A 21,093-nucleotide genomic window follows, 5' to 3' on the forward strand; every position below is an offset into this window, starting at 1 on the left:
GGCGCTCTCCACAAGGTAATTATGTGACCGTGGAAGCAGTTGAGTGGGCGCTCCCACACAAATGTGACCCGTAATTATGTGACTTCCGATGAGGCAGTTGAGGCGCTCCACACAAGGTAAGCGACCCGTGAGCCCAGTTGAGGTGCTCCACACAAAGGTAATTATGACCCGTGGGCACAAAGTAATTGACCCGTGAAGCAGTTGAGAATTGTAGGCAGTTAGGCAGTTGAGGTGCTCCACACAAGGTAATTATGACCTGTGGGCAGTTGAGGTGCTCCACTACAAGGTAGGCAGTTGAGGGCTCACACAAGGTAATTATGACCCGTAGGCAGTTGGCGCTCCACACACCAAGGTAGCGCTCACACAAATGATTATGTGACAGAAGTAGGCAGTTGGCGCTCCACACCAGGTAATTATGACACGTAGGCAGTTGGTAGCTCCACACAAGGTAATTATGTGACCCGTGGGCAGTTGAGGCGCTCCACACAAAGGTAATGTGACACGTATGAAGCGGTTGAGGCGCTCCCACAAAGGTGACCCGTAGTTGAGGTAGCTCCACATAAGGTAATTATGACCCGTGGGCGGTTGGTAGCTCCACACAAAGAATGATTATGACCCGTAGGCAGTTGCGCTCACACAAGGTAATTATGACCCGTGAGCAGGGCGGTTGAGGTGCTCCACACAAGGTAATTATGACCGTGGTAGTTAGGCAGTTGCAGTTGAGGTGCTCCACACAAAGTATATGACCTGTAGGCAGTTGAGGGTGCTCCACAAAGGTAATTATGACCTGTAGGCAGTTGAGGTGCTCCACACAAGGTAATTATGACCCGTGAGGCAGTTGAGGCGCTCCCACACAAGGTATTAGGACACGTAGGCGTAGGCAGTAATTTGAGGCGCTCACAAAGGTAGTGCATATATGTGACCGTGAAGCAGTTCCACACAAGGTAATTATGACGCGTGAGGCAGTTGAGGCGCTCCACACAAGGTAATTATGACCGTGGGCAGTTGAGGCGCTCCACACAAGGTAATGTGACCCGTAGGCAGTTGAGGCGCTCCACACAAGTAGTAATTATGACCCGTAGGCAGAAGTTGGTAGCTCCACAAGGTAATTATGACCGTGGAGCAGTTGGGCGCTCACACAAGGTAATTATGACCCATTAGAGCGGTTGAGCGCCCGCACAAAGGTAATTATGACTGAAGTGGCAGTTGAGGCGCTCCACACAAGGTAATTATGTGACCCGTAGGCAGTTGAGGCGCTCCACACAAGGTAATTATGACCCGTAGGCAGTTGAGGCGCTCCACACAAGGTAATTATGACCCGTAGGCAGGTATGTAACACTGTATGGTACGTAGGCATCAATTAATTCTTCCAAAAACATACGTTATCCTAGATTGACTCCGTCTCTGGTTAGTAGCAGTTTGTTTATTTATTTTCATACCTATTCTAACCTGCATAATTCCATAGTACAGTATTTATATACATATTATTGGGGGTCGAGGTCAAGTTGAGGTCATAGGTCAAGTTGAGGTCATTTTCTAGAGTATGTAATGTAGTTCTATATTTTATTATCACTGAATTTGCTGTCCCCAGTTTTTTTTTATTTATTTATTACGATAACTCCTTTACCTTACTTGGTTAGAATGCTTGGTTTTATTATACTTCATTTATTATTAGTCAAACCCTCACCGTCATTATGCCTCATTGGTTAAGAATTATTATTATTTTTTGTATAATTCGTCATACATTTCTTGTTTATTTCCCGCACAATACGTTTTTTTTTTACGTCTCTTTTTTTTCCTTATCATAGATCATCTCTTTTTTCTTTCGTCTCCTGTTTTTGTTACCTATTCTGCCTCTTCTTATTTTTTACCTACCATAGATCTTCATTTGTTTTTTATTATACATCCCCTCTCTTATTTCTTACCATAGATTCTCTTTTGTTTTTTTTGCCAGATGAACCTACGAGATCTCTCAGTGGGCTAATTTTGAAGAATAATGTCAAGGCACATTTTCACCAGTTCCCCCCTGATGTGGCACAATTTATTAAGGTTAGTATTAGTTATTTTACCTTTTTGTTCACGGCTTTTTGTTTTTTGGGGGGTGTGTTTACCGGCTTTTGTTTATCCCGATTTGTGTGGCTTTTGGTTGGGTTGTGTGTGCGGCTTTTGTTTGGAGTGTGTGTACGGCTTTTGTTTGGGTTGTGTGTGTGCGGCTTTTGTTTGGAATGCGTGTGTGTATGGCTTTTGTTTGGGATGTGTGTACGGTTTTTGTTTGGAATGTAAAATGCTTTTGTTTGGATATGTGTGTGTATGGCTTTTGCTTTGAATGTGTGTGTGGTAACGCTTTGGTTTGGGATGTGTGTGTGTACGGTTTTGTTTGGGGATGTGTGTATGGCTTTGTTTGGGATGTGTGTAACGCTTTTAGTTTTGAATGTAAAATGGCTTGTTTGGGTTGTGTGGTACATGGCTTTTGTTTGGGATGTGTGTGGCACGGTTTTGTTTGATGTGTGTTATTTATTTTTGTTTAGATATGTGTGTGTATATTTTGTTTGAAATTGTGTAACGGGTTTTGTTTGGGTTGCAGTGCTGGTTTTGTTTGAATGTGTGTACAGCTTTTTGTTTGGGATGTGTAACGTTTTAGTTTGGGATGTATCGGCTTTTGTTTGGAAATGTGTGTACGGTTTTGTTTGGTTGTGTGTAACGGGTTTTTGTTTGAAATGTGTAACAGCTTTGTTTCGGTTGTGTGTACGGCTTTTAGTTGTCGTGTAACGTTTTTTGTTTGGGATGTGTGTACGGCTTTTGTTTGGGATGTGTGTACGGCTTTTGTTTGGAATGTGTGTACGGCTTTTGTTTGGGATGTGTGTACGGCTTTTGTTTGGAATGTGTGTGTACGGCTTTTGTTTGGAATGTGTGTACGGCTTTTGTTTACCACTTCATCTTTCTCTGCATTTTGCTTTACCTTGCTCTTGCGGCTGTGTGATGCCCCAATGCCCTAATGCCCAGTCTTAACAAAATGCCTAAATGTAATTCTTCAAGTTAGCGGTCCAGTTAATAGTGAAATGGGCCTCTGTCTATGGAACCTTGATATAATGGAGTTTGATCACTAGTTCCTTACATCCAGGTTTCATTTCTAATTGAACCTTGATATAATGGACTTTCACGTCTCTAGCCCGTTAAATAGAGGTTCCGTGGAGATTAATTACTGTATCGTTCGACACCTTGAAAGACCTTACCTTGGGGGGTCTAGATGAAGGACGTGTTTTCTGTAACATTTCTCTACGTTATGACCTGTATTTATTATCTATTGTGAGCTGTGTTGTCCTATGCTTTATCCCCCACGCACTCTTGCTAGCTAGGGGTGGTGGTGGTGGGGGGGAGAGAAATGGTGGTGAATGAGGGAGTTTTGGCGCTGTTTTCTCCGACTGCCTAACTTAACCCCATAGAAGGAAATGGCCGCTGATGTATTAATTGACGCTTGTTTTTGTGTTTACCATCAGGCGGAATGTTTGTCGGCCGTGGGGGATCCGTCTCCTCTCATCCGGGCGACGGTGGGCATCCTCATCACGACGACAGCATCCAAAGGCGAACTATCCACGTGGCCCGAGCTCCTCCCTAGACTATGCGAGATGCTGGACTCTGCGGACTACAACGTGTGCGAGGTAAGCTACTCTACGGTACTCTGGGTTGGTCGTGTGTGTGTTTTGAGTGTTAGCAAGTCTCTGTGTTTGTGATTTGTGTGTTAGTGAGTGTGTGTGAGTGAGTGATTTGAGTGAGTGTGTGTGTGCATGCATAAATGAGAGAGAGAGAGAGAGATTCTTCACAAGTGGAACCCAGGACACCAAATACAGTACATCATCCCTGTACCCCATAGATGTATATACCGTGTTCTTCGGGCGGTGATGCCAATGGGCCGAGGCGCCATGTGTGATAAACATTACCCCCCAATAGCCGTGGGAAAATGTCCGTTAGCCAATGAAAAAAGAGTTATCGATTAACCCCACCTTCCCACCACCACCAGTCAGGCGAAATCTTTTGAATCCCTATTTTTTTTACTTTAGAATTCTTCTTTCTTACATGCAGCCACACACACACACACACTCCCTACAGCCACACACACACTCACACACACACTCCCTACAGCCACACACACACTCCCTACAGCCACACACACTCTCCCTACAGCCACACACACACACTACAACTACACACCCTACAAGCCACACACACACACACACACACACACACACACACACACACACACACACACACACACACACACACACACACACTTCCTACAGCCACACCCTACTATCTTCCTATTGGCTGGCCCGGGTCGAAGCTGTGGGTCTCTTTGTTAAAGCTTGGAAAGAGTGCCGAGCTGATTTGGTAGGAAGCTGTCTTGTCATGTCGTTAGGTTAGGGATTGTGTGGGTTAGGTAACTTAGGTTAGGTTGAGTTAGGTTAGGGTTTGGTTGGGTTAGGCTAAGTTTTGGTTAGGTTAGGTTACATTAGGACTGTGATTTACTTGACTGCTCCTACGTAGTCATCCTCTTCCGGGGTCGGATTTTTAACGCCGGGGGAAAACACACCCAATGAAACGAGGTCGAAGCACATCCGGGGTAACAACATATCCCCGATACTAGTGTTTTGACGGCTCTCGTGGGTGTAGGTGTGAAGTGTTGCATCGTGGGTGGGGGGGAGGGAGAGACTAAAGAGGTTTAAAGGTGTGCGGTCCATGTGTCAGTTGTGTGGTGGTCCCCGGTCAAAAATCAATATCCAAGGGGGTGACTGTTTCTCCCTCTTAGTGGTGTGTGTGGGTGGTGTGTCAGCTGGCTGGCTCTCAGGCGGTGTGGGTGGGGTGGTGTCTGGCTGGCTGGCTGGGTCTGAGGGCATGTAGACTAGGCTGACTGGCTCTTAGGCATTGTGGGTGGTGCCTGGCTGGCTCTTAGGGCATGTAGACTAGGCTGACTGGCTCTTAGGCGGTGTGGGTGTGGTGGTGTCTGGCTGGCTTTAGGGCATGTAGACTGGGTTTGGCTGGGCTGGCTGGGAGAGTTGGTGGGGGTCACATGTGTATCTCACCTAACTTAACCTAACACTAACTTAACCGAACTTAACCTAACCCAACACTAATCTAACACTATCCTAATCAAACCTAACCTAACCCAACCCCCAGGCAGGCTTAGGGTGTTTAAATATCATATATGAAATAAGTTAATGTGAGGGGTGGTGGTTAATCTACAGCTGACGGCATTACCTAACGGCCCCCCAACACAATCGGCCGCACGAGCTGAACTGACATCACTGATACAGGCTTCAATGCACGTCCCTACCGAGGAATCTTGTGGGTTAAAATTTTGTCTTGTGGAAGGGGAATTTACGTGTGTGTGTGTGTGTGTCTGTGTGTGTTTTTTTTTTCCAAGAGTACCCTACAGGAAAGTGCTCTAAGTGGCAGTAACAAGATAACAATGATAATAACCTTTATACTTGTTCTTTTCTAATCATTTGTGTCGTGTTTCTCTCTCACCACAGGGAGCGTTCGGGGCGCTACAGAAGATATGTGAGGACAGCGCTGAATTCCTAGAGAAGTCCCCCGATCGGCCGCTAGACTCGCTAATTCCTAAGTTTCTTCAGTTCTTCAAACACACGTCATCGAAAATTAGGTAAATATTGGAACTTTTTATGAGAACTTTGGTGTTGGTGTAAAATTTGGGTTATTGGAACTTTTTAATGAGAACTTTTATGTCAGTGTAAAATTAAGGGTCTTTCACACAACAACAAAACAAATACAACTTTCTTTATTTTTCCTAATTAAAAGTAAACATTGAAAGTTTTTATTAAAGATTTGAAAGTCTTGGAAAAAAATACTTTTATCATTGGAGTGATAAGTTTTTTTAAATTTGATATCAGTTATGGATATCCTGTGTGTGTGTGTTATCAGATCATTTGAGATAACAGGTTGAGTCAAGATCGATCTGTCAATTGCCTCATTCCTATTAGGTTAGGTCAGGATCCCAAGTTAGGTCAGGTCAAGTCCCAAGTTAGGTTAGATTCCAAGTTCGGTCTGGAGAGGTCCCAAGTTAGGTCAGGTCAGGTCCCAAGTTTGGTCAGGTCAGGAGAGGTCACATCAGGTTAGGTTCCAAGTAAACTGTAGCCTTGGGGGTCTTGTTGATTATTATGCTAAAAAATAGTGGAAGGAAGAACAGGTTGCTAATGTGTGTATATAAATTGTGTTAGTCTGTTTGTCTAGATGTCTCTTGCTTATATGAGAGAGGCAGAGAAAGAGAAGGGAAGGGTAGAGAGAGACAGAAAGAGATGATAAAGCAAGGGAGAGAGAGCCAGAGAATATAAATCCACTTATTTCTACAGTAAACCTCCTTGGTTACATAGGGTTAGGTTAGGTAGGTGGATAAAATACCCACTTAACCTGTAGTGACTTAATCCACCTGACCATCCATCCGACTTAGACACATTCCTAACACCATTCTCTCTCTCCTTCCACAGATCTCATGCCATTGCCTGCGTCAATCAGTTTATAATTAGCAAAACTCAAGCTCTCATGGCAAACATTGACCCCTTTCTACAGGTAAGTTGGAGTTTAATTAGTTTTATTGTGGTATTTATCGGGTAACTGGGGGTGGCAGCCTGTTAAATTGGCTCCACAGTCAGGATAAACTGGTAACTGGGGGTGGCAGCCTGTTAAATTGGTTCCACAGTCATGAGAAACTGGTAACTGGGGGTGGCAGCCTGTTAAATTGACTCCACAGTCAGGATAAACTGGTAACTGGTGGTGGCAGCCTGTTAAATTGACCCCACAGTCATGATTAACTGGTAACTGGGGGTGGCAGCCTGTTAAATTGTCTCCACAGTCATGAGAAACTGGTAACTGGGGGTGGCAGCCTGTTAAATTGGACCTCACAGTCATGATTAACTGGTAACTAGGGTGGCAGCCTGTTAAATTGGCTCCACAGTCATGTGAAACTGGTAACTGGGGGTGGCAGCCTGTTAAATTGTTCCACAGTCAAGGATACCTGGTAACTGGGGGTAGCAGCCTGTTAAATTGACCCCCACAGTCATGATTAACTGGTAACTGGGGTGGCAGTCGTTAAATTGACCCCACAGTCATGATTAAATGGTAACTGGGTGGTGCCTGTTAAATTGGTTCCACAGCCATGAGAAACTGGAAAATCAGGGGTGGCAGCCTGTTAAATTGACCCTCCCACAGTCATGATAAACTGGTAATTGGGGGTGGCAGCTGTTGTCTGACCCCACAGTCATGATTAACTGGTAACTGTGTGGTAGCCTGTTAAATTGGACCTCGCGTCATGATTAATTGGTAACTGGGGTGGCAGCTCTGAAAAAGCAATTGACCCCACAGTCATGATTAACTGGTAACTGGGGGTGGCAGCATGTTAATTGTCTCCACAGTCATGATTAACTGAAAATCGGGGGTGGCAGTTGTTAAATTGACCCCCACAGTCATGATTAACTGGGTAACTGGGGGTGGCAGCTCTGTTAAATTGACCCCACCAGTCATGCGATTAATCTGGTAACTGGGGTGGCAGCAGCCTGTTAAATTGGCTCCACAGTCATGAGAAACTGGTAACTGGGGGTGGCAGCCTGTTAAATTAACCCCACAGTCATGATTAACTGGTAATTGGGGGTGGCAGCCTGTTAAATTGACCCCACAGTCATGATTAACTGGTAACTGGGAGTGGCAGCCTGTTAAATTGACCCCACTGTCATGATTAACTGGTAACTGGGGGTGGCAGCCTGTTAAATTGACCCCACAGTCATGATTAACTGGTAACTGGGGGTGGCAGCCTGTTAAATTGACCCCAGCTTAGTCATCGCCCTTACGTGTGCCGCAAAGCCTTGTTTAAGATGCGCCCCTTATGGTGAGGGAAGATAAGGTTGGCCTCTGAAAGTTTCCAGTAAAGGTAAGATAGAAAATTCACCTGTGCTAATTGACCAATGTATCTGGGTCTTGTAAGGTTGGGTTAGGTTGGGTTGGGTTGGTTAAGGTTGGGTTGGTTAAGGTTGGGTTGGGTTGGTTGCTGCTGCTGGTTACGTTGGTTGCTGGTTGCTGGTTAAGGCTGGGTTGCTGGTTAAGGTTGGTTAAGGCTGCTGGTTACGTTAGGTTGGTTATGCTGGGTTGCTGGTTAAGGTTGGTTAAGGTTGCTGGTTGCTGCTGGTTAAGGTTGCTGGTTAAGGTTGCTGATAAGGTTGCTGCTGGTTGCTGCTGCTGGGTTGGTTAAGGTTGGGTTGGGTTGGTTAAGGTTGGGTTGGGTTGGTTAAGGTTGGGTGGCAGGTGAAAATATTGACCAACTAATGCCAGACTGAACACGGCTTATAAAACACCTTATGTTGAAACGCACTTGTGGAGCCTTATGACGAAAGAGCTAATTTTACATTAAATCAATATGAGAAACAAGCAAGTAAAAGATAACTGTGTAAATGGCTCAATAAATAATTGGGTGATAATTATTAAAAAGAACTATTTTCATGGGTGTGCCGCGTTAGTTTTATTAAGGGTGAATTAATTATCTTTGTATATTTATGTATGGAGGAATTACCCATTAAATCTGTAATGTGATAAGTAGGTGTGTGTGGGGGGAGGGGGGAGGGACAGTAAGTTATTTTATTTAAGGTGAATTGAAAAAAAAAACCCGGACTTTCTTTCAATTTTCCGTTCCTTCTTTCCTCCTCAACTCGAACACGCACTTGTTAATTTTGTTATTGATATAAAGTAAAAAAAAAATAGATTGATAAATAAATATATACTGTAGAGCCAAGGATTAGTGTTATTCCTGGTTCAAGACAACTCGTTAACAAACCCGTCATGCTCGGGGTGTGTGTGACGGGGGCTGCTTGTGGATGTCATGGCGAAAAAATCCACACGCACACTAACTCACACTCCACACACACACACACACACTCCTCACACACACACACACTCACTCACTCACTACGTCGTCCCCTCACATTTAATTGCGTGGTTACCGTTATCCAAATTCCTAACCATGAATCTGTACAGTGTGTTCCAACTGACAAACACTTACATACTTACTTAGCTCTGGACAGTGAATTTATTACTTTGAGAAGAGATTAATGTTTATTATTTTTAGTTTACGATTTTTAAGTAGATTTTAGGTCAATGAATTTTATACTGTTTAAAAGACGATAATTTTGGTGGGAAGTTTACCCTGATGATACAAAATTTTTGAGTGTAGTTATGTCAAGTATTTCATCACTATATATATACATTAGTGAGGGAAGTTAATAAATATTTATATAAACTATGACAAGGTTGGGGGAGGGGGGGAGGGGTGATGTATATACCAGCTAGTCAGTGTAGAAGTGTTGGCTGGCTCTCTGCCAACTCCTGCCTCACGTATGAGAACTTCCAACCACTTTCTATCACTTAGCTCATAATATTTCTACACTTCATCCCAATATAGGAAATCAATATATAGATTATAAAAGTATGAATTTATAGAGGAATTATGGGGAAAAAATGGACGGTTCTAGATATAAAGTAGTAAATAAAATGATGGAATTTTTTGAGTCGTGTGGTGGCGTTGGGAGAACCTGTTCCCTCGGTGTTGCAACGAAGGGTCACCGTGTTTTTTCTCTCTCTATCTCGTTTTTCACTCTCCCTCTCTCTCCTCTTTCGTCTCCTTCCCTCCCCCCTCTTCTTCTCCTCCTTCCTTCCTTCCCCTCCTCCCTTCCTCCCTTCCTTCCTCACTCCCTCCCAATACACAGATCTTGGAGGAGGCGGCCACAGTTTTACACACAAAGATATAATATATTTCTTAAAGTTACTACCAGTCCCCGTGAAGTATTTATTTAAGCTGATCAGAAAGAATATTGTCAATGGTGTTAACTAACTTGCTTAACGACACCTTGGCTGCCCCGCTCACTGACGCAGTTAAGTGAGATTTTTATTTTTTATTTTTTTTTACTATTTTTTTATCTCAGTTGGTCAAGAGTTGTTTTTTTTTATTGGTGTTTAGTACAGATGTTACTTTTACTTTGTCTTAGATGTTACTTATTACGTTGTCTTAGATGTTACTTATATGTGTATACTTGGAAACGCTTACACACACATACGCTCATTCTTAGACACACTTATTCTTACACACGCACACGCACTTATACAACCACACCTACACACGCATTTACACTCCTTACACACACACACACACACACACACACACACACACAGGGTGAATGATGATTTGGCGGATAAAGCAGCAGTTTGTGGTGGTTATAGGGGGTAGGGTTGGTTGAGGCACTTATGAGAGCTTTAAGTGTCTCGGGCAGCACCGTTGAGCCACTTGAGAAACATTCCCTCTAAATTTTGCACCTTGTTGGGACAGTGTGTGTGTGTGTGTGTGTGTGGTTAGGTTAAGTTTGATTTTGTCCATTGTTGGGTAGGTTTTGTTTAATGGTAGACCCTGCTGCCATATGTGACCAAGTCCCAGGTTGATGATCTGACTTTGTGCCTCATTTACACACAGGGTCTCAATTGTTTCTCTGACAATACACCACAACACATATATTATATCTCAATCTTGATCTGTTTTATTAGTTAACATTTCTGTATTTATTTATTTTATTTATCAAAAGTAGTGTTGGTTTCTTCTCTTGTATGGGGTCCCTGGAGCCCTCAGACTAATCCTCACCCAACCTGTCCCCTTATCTGTGTGTACAATTCTGTTTGATAAAAGTTGTAAACAGCCTGTGTGTGTGTGTGTGTGTGTGTGTGTGTGTGTGTGTGTGTGTTGCTACCTGCCAACCTCACCCAAGGCTTATATACTTTCTGCAACACCTACTTTCTGCAACACCTACTTTCTGCAACACCTACGTTCTGCAACACCTACGTTCTGCAACACCTACGTTCTGCAACACCTACGTTCTGCAACACCTACTTTCTGCAACACCTACTTTCTGCAACACCTACTTTCTGCAACACCTACTTTCTGCAACACCTACTTTCTGCAACACCTACTTTCTGCAACACCTACTTTCTGTTCTGCTACTTTCTGCACCATACTTTCTGCATACTTTCTGCAACACCTTTCTGTTCTCCTACTTTCTGCAACACCTACTTTCTGCAACACCTACTTTCTGCAACACCTACTTTCTGCAACACCTACTTTCTGCAACACCTACTTTCTGCAACACCTACTTTCTGCAACACCTACGTTCTGCAACACCTACGTTCTGCAACACCTACTTTCTGTAACACCTACTTTCTGTAACACATACTTTCTGCAACACCTACTTTCTTTCTACACCTTAAAAAATTGTACCAGAGGAACTGAAATAATAAATATAAAAATTAACTCAACTTGTGTAACCAAAAATTTACTGTACCAAGATCCCGTGTAACCAAATCTAGGCATGATGGGGTGTCCAGTCGCTCATAATAAGGGCCCCAGACATGATAGGTTTGGGGTCTAGTAAGACAGAGGGGGTGAGGGTTTGGGGTCTAGTTGGACAGAGGGGTGAAGGGGGCCTAGTCACAGTCGTAATAGGTTTGGGGGTCTAGTAGGAGTGGGAGGTTGAAGGGCCCAATGGAACCTACAGCCAGAAAATAAACGAGGTCTTTGGCCCTCCCCTTGCATGATGCCTTCCTGCTGTAACGTGTTTGATGGCACTTACGGCAGCTACTGTGGCAATAGATGCAGCTGTCTCCATGTGTGTATGTATGTGTGTGTGTGTGTGTACGGTAGTTCAGTGGCCCCTTGAGTGGTGTGTGTGTGTGTGTGTCAGTCAGTCAGTCAGTCAAAGCTTAAGTTGGGACAGAGATGTATCCTCCTCAAGCTTAGTTCATCCCCTTCAAGCTTATCTCACCTAATTCAAACACACAAATCTTTACCTGTGTGGAGGGGGGAGGTTAGGTTAAATGGGGTGGTTAATCTTCAGGTGAAATAATCGGGAAGAGGAGGTAATCTTCACGTGATGTTTGTCCACTCTTATCGGGTTTCTTCAGTTTGTTTACATCTAGGAGCTGGTTAAAGGGACGGACGTGAATATCAATAAGGGGGCAGGGGTGGGTAGGGGAGAATGATACGTACATACATACATACAGACACACATACATAGATTAGACTTCCTAGACACACACACTACACATTATGTACTACACACACACACACACACACTCATAGTTTACAAATTGAACCACCAAACCACCTCAATTAATTCACCTAGGGGGACTGTTAACTACCTAACCATACTAAATGGGTCTCAATTTCCAGGGCGATATTTTTCAGTTATATATTTCTCGACGGTTCCTTATCGAGCTGTTTTTTGGCCTTAACCTTTTCTTTCGATCTTTCGCTTTAATTTATTATTTTAATTTTTTAATTTTTTTCATTCAGGTTTAATACTTATCAATAAATATTCCCTTTTCAAACTTGTAACTTAACCTTACCTGTATGTTTCAATGTTCCTCTAATCATTCCCTTTAAAACTTGTACCACCTAACCTTACCTGTGTCTTGTTGTGACGTGTTCAGCCGTGATAAGCTCCCGTTATCTGAGCCCAGCTGTTGACATTAAGCTTGTTGTGGGGGGTGGGGGGGTGGGAGGGAGAAAGTTGTGTAAGTTCCAATAAGAGTTGTGAAACCAGTGACTCATCCACACACAACTGGACATGTACAGTCTAGCCGGCCATGCTTGTTGGGGACATGTTAAGAGAACCATTTAACACCTACCATTGTTCTTGTCCTTGTAGGGGGGGGGTTTGGGATGTCTCGGGATGTGTGTATATGTATTATGTATGTTGTATGAGGCTTGTGTATGTTAAGTGAGATAGGCAGGGGGGAGTTGTTTGGTATGATATCTCACCTTGTTGGGACATGTCTGGTGCTGGGGGCCCCACATGATCATCACCAGTGCGCCCCTCAGTACCGGTGATAACTGTGTAGGCTCTAGTGGTAGTGTGTAGTAGTGGGGGTAACACAACAACACTCGGTACAACGCACGGTACAACACTCGGTACAAAGTGTTCCATACTTCCTTTTTCGTGTTATAGTGAAATCTTTGGAATACAATATTAATCCCAGGAAATAACTCTGCCAGGATTGTAGATACAGAACTTCTACATCACACCATATGTTACCACCCATAGCAGGAAATAAGCTCCTGGAGTGTTTATATTACACTTTAGAAAGCACCATATGTGTCAGACTGTTCAATATTAAGCAACATATGGTATTAGTGCACAGTCATCATCAACAGAACAGCAGAAAACTTTTAGGGAACAATTACTCGTGTAAATAACCAACCGACGTGTTATTGACCAGCTGTGATATCTCCATGATCTCTCGACAGTGGGAGTACATAGGGACCTTTAAACCCGGCAAGGTCTTGGGTCTTTAAATCCCCCCAGCCTGGTCAAGGGGACACAGTACATGGGATAAGGTGTGGCTGACTTAAGACCTGTGTGTTGTAACCTTATTCTCTTAACCCATGGCTGAAATTATGAAACAAGTGGAGGTAAGTATTATGAAACGTATAGAATATTTTTGTAATGTTTATTTTGATTGAATAATTGAGACGACACAAATTGTTTTAAGTTTGTGAATTGAGATTGAAGCTTGTGCCGGTTAAATTTTTCCTTATTTGTGAAGAATTTACTATGATGCCTTAATGATTAGTGTTTTAATTGTGTTTTATTGAGTATAGTTTGATTGATTCTTATAATGGTCGTGGGTTTAATTATAATTGTCCTTTGAGTATTATTGAAATTGTCTTCAAATCTTTCCTATCAGTATTGTGTGAAGGGAAGTGTTAATGCATGGGTTTGTTTTACTGTACTCTAGTGTTTTGAGTACATTACACTGGTGGTTATATTGAGTACATTGAGATTTCATATAGCGTACTGTACCCGTTAGATTGGTGGGCCTTAAATGGAGAAGCTACTGTATTTGGTTAGTTTTTGGTTAGGTTAGGTTTGATTTGGTTAGTTTTTGGTTAGGTTAGGTTTGATTTGGTTAGTTTTTGGTTAGGTTTGGTTTGATTTGGTTAGTTTTTGGTTAGGTTTGGTTATGCTAGGTTAGGTAAGACAAATCACTAACCTCCTCTGTTTTGTTTGCAGAATCTGTTCCACCTGGCGATGGACGATGACCCCGACGTGCGGAAGAACGTGTGCCGGGCGCTGGTCATGTTGCTGGACGCTCACATCTCCTCCCTCATTCCTCATATGCACAACATTATTGAATATATGATGATTAGAACACAGGTAAGGCTTGGTGGTGAGGGGTAGTGGTGGTGATGGTGAGGGGTACTAGTGGTGATGGTATCTTTCCGATGTTGTGTGCGATACAATATGACGCAACGGGCGAAGTATTTTGTGTTTAATCGATACAGGTTCATGTTTTGTAACTGCTGGACTGTAATACCCAAATCACCCAGATACAGAGGGAATACAGAATTATAATTACAGTTTTTGTCTTGTATTTGGTCTCTTGAAGCAACATAAATTTGTATTGGAGTTTAGTGTTTGTGTGACTTTGTAATAGTCAGGGGCTCTTGTCCTTGTAATAGTCAGGGGCTCTTGTCCTTGCAATAGTCAGAGGCTCTCGTCCTTGTAATAGTCAGGGGCTCTTGTCCTTGCAATAGTCAGAGGCTCTCGTCCTTGTAATAGTCAGGGGCTCTCGTCCTTGTAATAGTCAGGGGCTCTTGTCTTTGTAATAGTCAGGGGCTTTTGTCCTTGCAATAGTCAGAGCTCTCGTCCTTGCAATAGTCAGGGGCTCTAGTCAGGGGTCTTTGTAATAGTCAGGGGCTCTTGTCCTTGTAATAGTCAGGGGCTCTTGTCCTTGCAATAGTCAGAGGCTCTCGTCCTTGTAATAGTCAGGGGCTCTTGTCCTTGCAATAGTCAGAGGCTCTCGTCCTTGTAATAGTCAGGGGCTCTCGTCCTTGCCATAGTCAACATTCAATGACCCTTGTGTCTACGTGACAAATAATAAACAGCCCTTAACACTGGGAAAACTAAGACTACGACGACATTAACCGCTTCTCCCTCGATTTACAGGACCCCGACGAGAACGTGGCTCTGGAAGCGTGCGAGTTCTGGCTCTCCCTGGCAGAACACCCCATCTGTAAAGAGGCCCTCAAGCCGCACCTACCCAAGTTGATACCCATCCTAGTCAGGGGGATGAAGTACTCTGAGATTGACATCATTCTTCTGAAGGTGTGTGTGTGGGGAGGTGGAGGGGGGGGATTGGTCGGTTAGATAATTGTGAATGTTTTTTGTTAGTTTATGTGGAGTTTGGTCTCAATTTCTATTGGTGACTCTAGATTTCAAGCTATTTCTATTAGTGACTTTAGATTTCAAGCTATTTCTATTAACTGTCCAGATTTCAAGCTATTTCTATTAATGACTGTATACACCTTTAAGTATTTCTATTATTGTATATCAAATTTAGTTCGATTTTAAGTCATTTTGGGTTAATTTTATATTAAGCCGAGAATATTCCGAAATTGTTTTAATCCACCGTAAAGAACTCTAAAAAAACGTGTGGTATCCAGGGCGACGTGGAGGAGGACGAGAGTGTGCCGGACCGCAGTGAAGACATCAAGCCCAGGTTCCACAAGTCTAGGCACACGATCCGACACGAGCCTATGGAGAACGGTGGCAGCGGAGAGGAGTTCCCCGACGATGAATCGGACGACGGCCTGGACGACGATTCCTCCTTATCGGACTGGAATTTGAGAAAGGTACGACGGGAAAGAGAGAAAGAGAGAGTGATGTATATATAAGCCATGTTGATGTGAATTTTGTGTTGTGGTTTAATCTTAGGTTGGGTTGGATTAGGCTAGGCTGGGTTGGGTTAGGTTAGATATACACACTTGTTTTTCCGTTGTTGTTTTTTACGTGTTTTGAACGATTTGAACCTTGATATCTGCCGGAAACCAGATCCGTGAAGTAGTCCAGTTCACGAAGGGGTCATTTCACAACAGGGTTTAATGTATAGTGTATGCAGATAAGCCTCATGTATGTCTTCCTGATCTTGTGATGTTCCTGACCTAAATACTCTGTTTACGTTACCGGATGTCGTAATACCGAGGTCGTTTTTTTTTTTTTTTACCCCCCAGTGCTCGGCGGCTGCCCTAGACGTGCTGGCCAACGTGTTCCGGGAAGATATGTTGCCAGTCATCCTCCCCATACTGAAGGAGACGCTGTTTCACCAGGAGTGGGAGATACGCGAATCGGGTAATAGTGATGATGATGTTTCCGTAAATCACTCGGGCTCGTAGGTGTGAATACAAACGGATATAAATAAGAAAGATGTTTTGTTCCTCTGGGTTGTAACACTAAATATTCCTCAAGATGCACCAGAGACTAAAATATATTTGTATTTATCATTAATTTTGTGTTTATATTTGTTCATTTATTTGTCTTCAGGAATCCTCGCTCTAGGGGCTATCGCAGAAGGGTGTATGAATGGTATGACCCAACACCTGCCTGAGCTGATCCCTTACCTGATCAGTTGCCTCCAGGACAGGAAGGCGCTGGTCCGCTCCATCACCTGCTGGACTCTCTCTCGTTACTGTCACTGGGCGGTGGTGCTCCCCGATCACACCTTCCTCAAGCCTTTAATGTATGAGGTCGGTAGACATGTTCACGTAGTTGACTGTATTCTTTTGTGTATTGTAGAGTTGTTGTTTTGTGTGGTAGTAGTAGTAGTAGTGGAGATAAAACGTCACTTATTGGTTAACCCGAATGCTCTAGATTTTGAGGATTCGGTATTTTTTTTCCCCACACGGCAATTTGTTGGTCGGTAATGCCAATGGGTTAGAAGCCTCGGGGATAATGAATTAGTGATGTTTTGGTGTTTATAGTGTAACGAGTAGTAGTATTTTACCGTAGTAGGGTATTGTCTGCTGGGGGTTGTAAGATGAGAACTACAGTCTTTGGTTTGTTCTGTGAGTGACTGTGATGGACCCCTTGGATTAGTTAGTACAGGGGTCCCTGGATTATGAGCAGGTTCCATTATGAGGACATCATTAAGTTGGACCACATACTACCTATGTTCATACTGTACTTGTAGAACAATGTTTAAAGTCCCACTACATCAGAGCTTAAGTCATTATATACATGTAAAGTTAATTAATTTAAATCAAAAGAAGAAATTGAATGACAAAATACAGTAAATGAAAGTAAAAAAAAATTTCATCGGGTAAATAAAATATTGTAAGTTTAAAGTTTAACCTTGTTTGTATCGGTGGGCGATCGTGAGTCGGGGATCCCCATATATGTGTGTGTAGGTTCGGAGAGTTGAGCCTAACTCCCGACATCTTTCCAGCTCCTGAAATGCGTTTTGGACAGCAACAAGCGAGTGCAGGAGGCAGCGTGCTCAGCCTTCGCCACCCTAGAGGAGGAAGCGTGCACGGAGTTAGTCCCTTACCTGGCCGACATCCTCAAAACATTAGTCTTTGCTTTTAAGAAATATCAGGTGAGTAAACGAGTCTCCTTATTTTTTCAGTAATATTTGGTCTACCTTGTCACACCTCGTCCCCTTCACTACTGGACGACACACTTGATATTTGGGTAACGTCAGATGGTTTTATTCAGCACAGGGTAGAGAGGACGGGTAAGTCAGAATGCGTAGAGAGGATTCCATAATTGAGAACATAATTTATTTTTTCATTTTTTATCCTTATAATTGAGATTTTTTCATTTTTTATTATATTATCCTTAACATTTCTACCCATTTCTTACATCATTGTCCCCCTCCCCCGTCCCCAGGCCAAAAATCTGTTGATACTGTACGACGCAATTGGGACGTTAGCGGACTCGGTGGGGAACTATCTGAACAAGGAAGAGTACATTCAGATGCTGATGCCTCCTCTGATCGAGAAGTGGAACGTACTCAAGGACGAGGATAAGGACTTGTTCCCCCTACTGGAGGTATTGTGGTGGTGTTGTCTTGTGGTAGTGGTGGTGTCTTGTGGTTCACTGATTTATATATACGATCACGGTCAAGTATATAAACGTATTCTGGTGATAATTTTATAGTTTACTAATTTATATATATGTTAAACTATCACCAATATGTGTTCACAGTGTCTGTCCAGTGTGGCTACGGCTCTCCAGTCTGGCTTCTTGCCATATTGTGGACCAGTGTATCAGAGGTGTGTGTCCCTAGTGGAGCAAACACTCAATCAGACAATGGTAAGTCACTCTGTTGTGTGGGGGTGGGTGGGTGGGTGTGTCTTTTTTCTTGAGATGTACAGGGTGTCTCATTAGGTGTAGTGTGTGTGTGTGTTCTTGAGATATACAGGGCGTCTCATTAATAATAATAATAATAATAATAATTAACGGTTTATTGAAAGAGCTTGGCAGCCAGAAGGCTGAAAATATACAGTTACATATTTGGGGAATGGCTTACGAATTACAAATAATATACAAGTAACATGAGTGACACATTAGTTGTAGTGTGTGTGTGTGTGTTCTTCTTGAGAGAGAGATGTACAGGGTGCCTCCTAATGGTTTGTAGGGCCCATTAAGTTTCCACCCACCTACCCATTAGCCCCTTACCTCCCACTTAGTGTTATTTCACCTACAGATAAACCATTCATGCCTATCTGACCTGACCCTACACCTAAATGTCAGCAGTTAGCATTACACGGCCATTTTCCACATTTCCATGTCTTTACCTGTGATTACCTGCACTGTACTCTTGCCACCTTGTGTTTTCATGTTATACACAGCCCCTAGTGACATGTTATATACAGCTCCCAAAATTTTTATCCACTGTTGTTATTGACCTCCAGGCTCACGCGCAGAACCCGGGGCAGTTCGAGGCGGCCGATAAGGACTTCATGATAGTGTCCCTTGATCTGCTGTCGGGACTAGCGGAGGGTCTGAACGGGCATGTGGGGCAGCTGGTCCAGCAGTCGAACATCATGCAGCTGCTGTATCAGGCCATGCAGGTACAACAGTTTGCGTGAGGGAGTGCATGAGTGATTCATTTATTTCCGTCACACGAAACAGATGGATTAAATTTTTTTCTTAATATAGGTTTTTTGTTTTTTTCAATGGGTCTTTTTTAGTGGGTGTGAGTTAGTCTGTGTTATGGTATATTGACATACATATTGTGTTGCTTTCATAGTGAAGATTGTCGTTGTCGTCGTCGTTTTTTTTTTACACACGTTCGTAGGCTAAATTTTTTTTTTTTTTTTTTTTTTAATATTTTGGTTAGCTATCGACTAATACCTACTCTGATTGTATTTAGAAATGACTCCCTTCCCCTAATTTATTTTTGGTGCACAGTATGAAGCTACGGTTTTATTTAATCATTAGAGTTTAATTTAAAGAACAAATACAAAACGAAAACTCCCTCCCCCCCTCCAGAAGTTCTAAATCTAACCCAATGATAATTTCTAACAGGACCCCATGCCAGAAGTTAGACAAAGCTCCTTTGCTCTACTCGGTGATCTGACCAAAGCATGTTTCCAGTATGTGGCTCCTTGTATATGTAAGTAGATTGAAGTCTTTTGATTTAGTTTTTTGTATTTTTAGAGTTTAATCATTTTTTTTGATATATGTACGTAGATCGAGGTATTTTTATTTTTTTTTACGTGCGGTGAAATCTCTATTTAAAGGACTGTATAGAGATGAAAGTCTATTATATCGAGGGTCCGTTAGATGTGAAACCCCCATTTAACGAACTACATAGAGATGAGAGCCCTTTGTATCGAGGGTCCGTCAGATGTGAAACCCCCATCTGTTACCTGTATAGAGAGAAGTCCTTTATATGGAGGTTTCACTGTATATTAACAACTTTTTTTTTTTAAACTACGAAGTGATTCTGGTAGTGAATTATTATGGTAGGGAGGGAGGGGGGGGAAGGACCTGTTAATACTGAAATATATATATATATCAAGTCTTCCAATTTTTTCTAGTTTAATGGTTATTTCTTTGAGAGATTGATTAATATATTGGTGTTATCACTATTATTACCACTATCCTCGTATGTATGTTTTATACCCTAGTTAAAATTTCTAATTATTTAAAGACAAAAGATTATTACCACACTGAGGATTTTAAAAGTGTGTGTGTGTTTGTGTTTGTGATAGTATGTGTCTGTCTGTCTGTCTAAGATAGTGTGTTACATCAGCCACCTACACCAATATGCTCAACAGACCTTCAAATACAACTCCCCAGTAATCCTCCTCCTACACTGAACAATAAAACAACCTAACGCTACTCCAGGAATATTTTTCGTCACTGTCTAACGTAATCTTTCCTCTTTTTACAGCTGAATTTATGCCTATTCTTGGTCAGAACTTGAACCCTGAGTTAATATCAGTGTGCAACAACGCGACCTGGGCCATAGGTGAAATTTCAGTTAAACTAGGTGAGTAACGTTCCTGTGCGAGATGTATGTAGCTGGTTAGGGCCAAGTAGCGTTAGTGCTGTCAGACAAGTAGCGTTAGTTCTGTCAGACAAGTAGCGTTAGTTCTGTCAGCCAGTTAGCATTAGTCAGCCACGATTGTTTTGTGGTAGTTATTGTAGGACAGGGATTGGCGTCCATAGTGTAGTTAGTGGTGGGTCGAGCGTTTTATTCAATTATGTCTTGTGGTTTTTTTTTTATGTATTTTGTGGGTACAGGAGGGGGTAGGTGCTTAATTGTAGGGAGTAGGTCTTAAATTTCAGGGGTCTTTAATTCCAGAGGGGTAGGTCTTTAATTCCAGAGGGGTAGGTCTTTAATTCCAGAGGGGTAGGTCTTTAATTCCAGAGGGGTAGGTCTTTAATTCCAGAGGGGTAGGTCTTTAACACCAGAGGGGTAGGTCTTTAATTCCAGAGGGGTAGGAGGCAGATCCTTAAGAAACACCTAACATGTTATTAACCAATCTGTATTTGTTTCAGGGCCAGAAATGCGTGTGTATATAAATCTCGTCCTGAACGACCTGATCTTCATCATTAACAAACCTAACACGCCCAAGACCTTGCTGGAGAACACAGGTATGTATGTTAACCTGTGCCACGGACGCCCGGCTGTATCACACCCGCTGGTTCACACCCCCCACCCACCACCCACACCCTCAGTCAAAATTAAACCTGGAGACAATCT

At 42.8% G+C, this 21,093-nt stretch overlaps 1 protein-coding gene across 2 annotated transcripts in view; it reads left to right on the forward strand.

Moving 5' to 3' along the window:
* Nucleotides 1–21,093, forward strand: part of LOC121867720 (transportin-1-like) — a 49,889-nt gene that overhangs the window by 13,337 nt on the left and 15,459 nt on the right. For both annotated transcript variants that reach the window (XR_006089225.1, XM_042367763.1), the window contains exons 3-18: nt 1,955–2,049; nt 3,498–3,659; nt 5,529–5,659; nt 6,501–6,582; nt 14,109–14,252; nt 15,045–15,203; nt 15,542–15,730; nt 16,109–16,226; nt 16,419–16,621; nt 17,320–17,469; nt 17,763–17,924; nt 18,081–18,188; nt 18,791–18,949; nt 19,407–19,494; nt 20,278–20,376; nt 20,889–20,984. Coding sequence is in view for 1 of the 2 variants with exons in the window: in XM_042367763.1 (XP_042223697.1) it covers nt 1,955–2,049; nt 3,498–3,659; nt 5,529–5,659; nt 6,501–6,582; nt 14,109–14,252; nt 15,045–15,203; nt 15,542–15,730; nt 16,109–16,226; nt 16,419–16,621; nt 17,320–17,469; nt 17,763–17,924; nt 18,081–18,188; nt 18,791–18,949; nt 19,407–19,494; nt 20,278–20,376; nt 20,889–20,984 (2,145 nt within the window). In the remaining variant the exon portion in view is untranslated. The remainder of the gene's footprint in view (nt 1–1,954; nt 2,050–3,497; nt 3,660–5,528; nt 5,660–6,500; nt 6,583–14,108; nt 14,253–15,044; nt 15,204–15,541; nt 15,731–16,108; nt 16,227–16,418; nt 16,622–17,319; nt 17,470–17,762; nt 17,925–18,080; nt 18,189–18,790; nt 18,950–19,406; nt 19,495–20,277; nt 20,377–20,888; nt 20,985–21,093) is intronic.

This window comes from Homarus americanus, unplaced genomic scaffold (assembly GCF_018991925.1).
Source record: "Homarus americanus isolate GMGI-L3 unplaced genomic scaffold, GMGI_Hamer_2.0 scaffold46583, whole genome shotgun sequence".
In the NCBI taxonomy this organism is placed as follows: Eukaryota; Metazoa; Arthropoda; class Malacostraca; order Decapoda; family Nephropidae; genus Homarus; species Homarus americanus.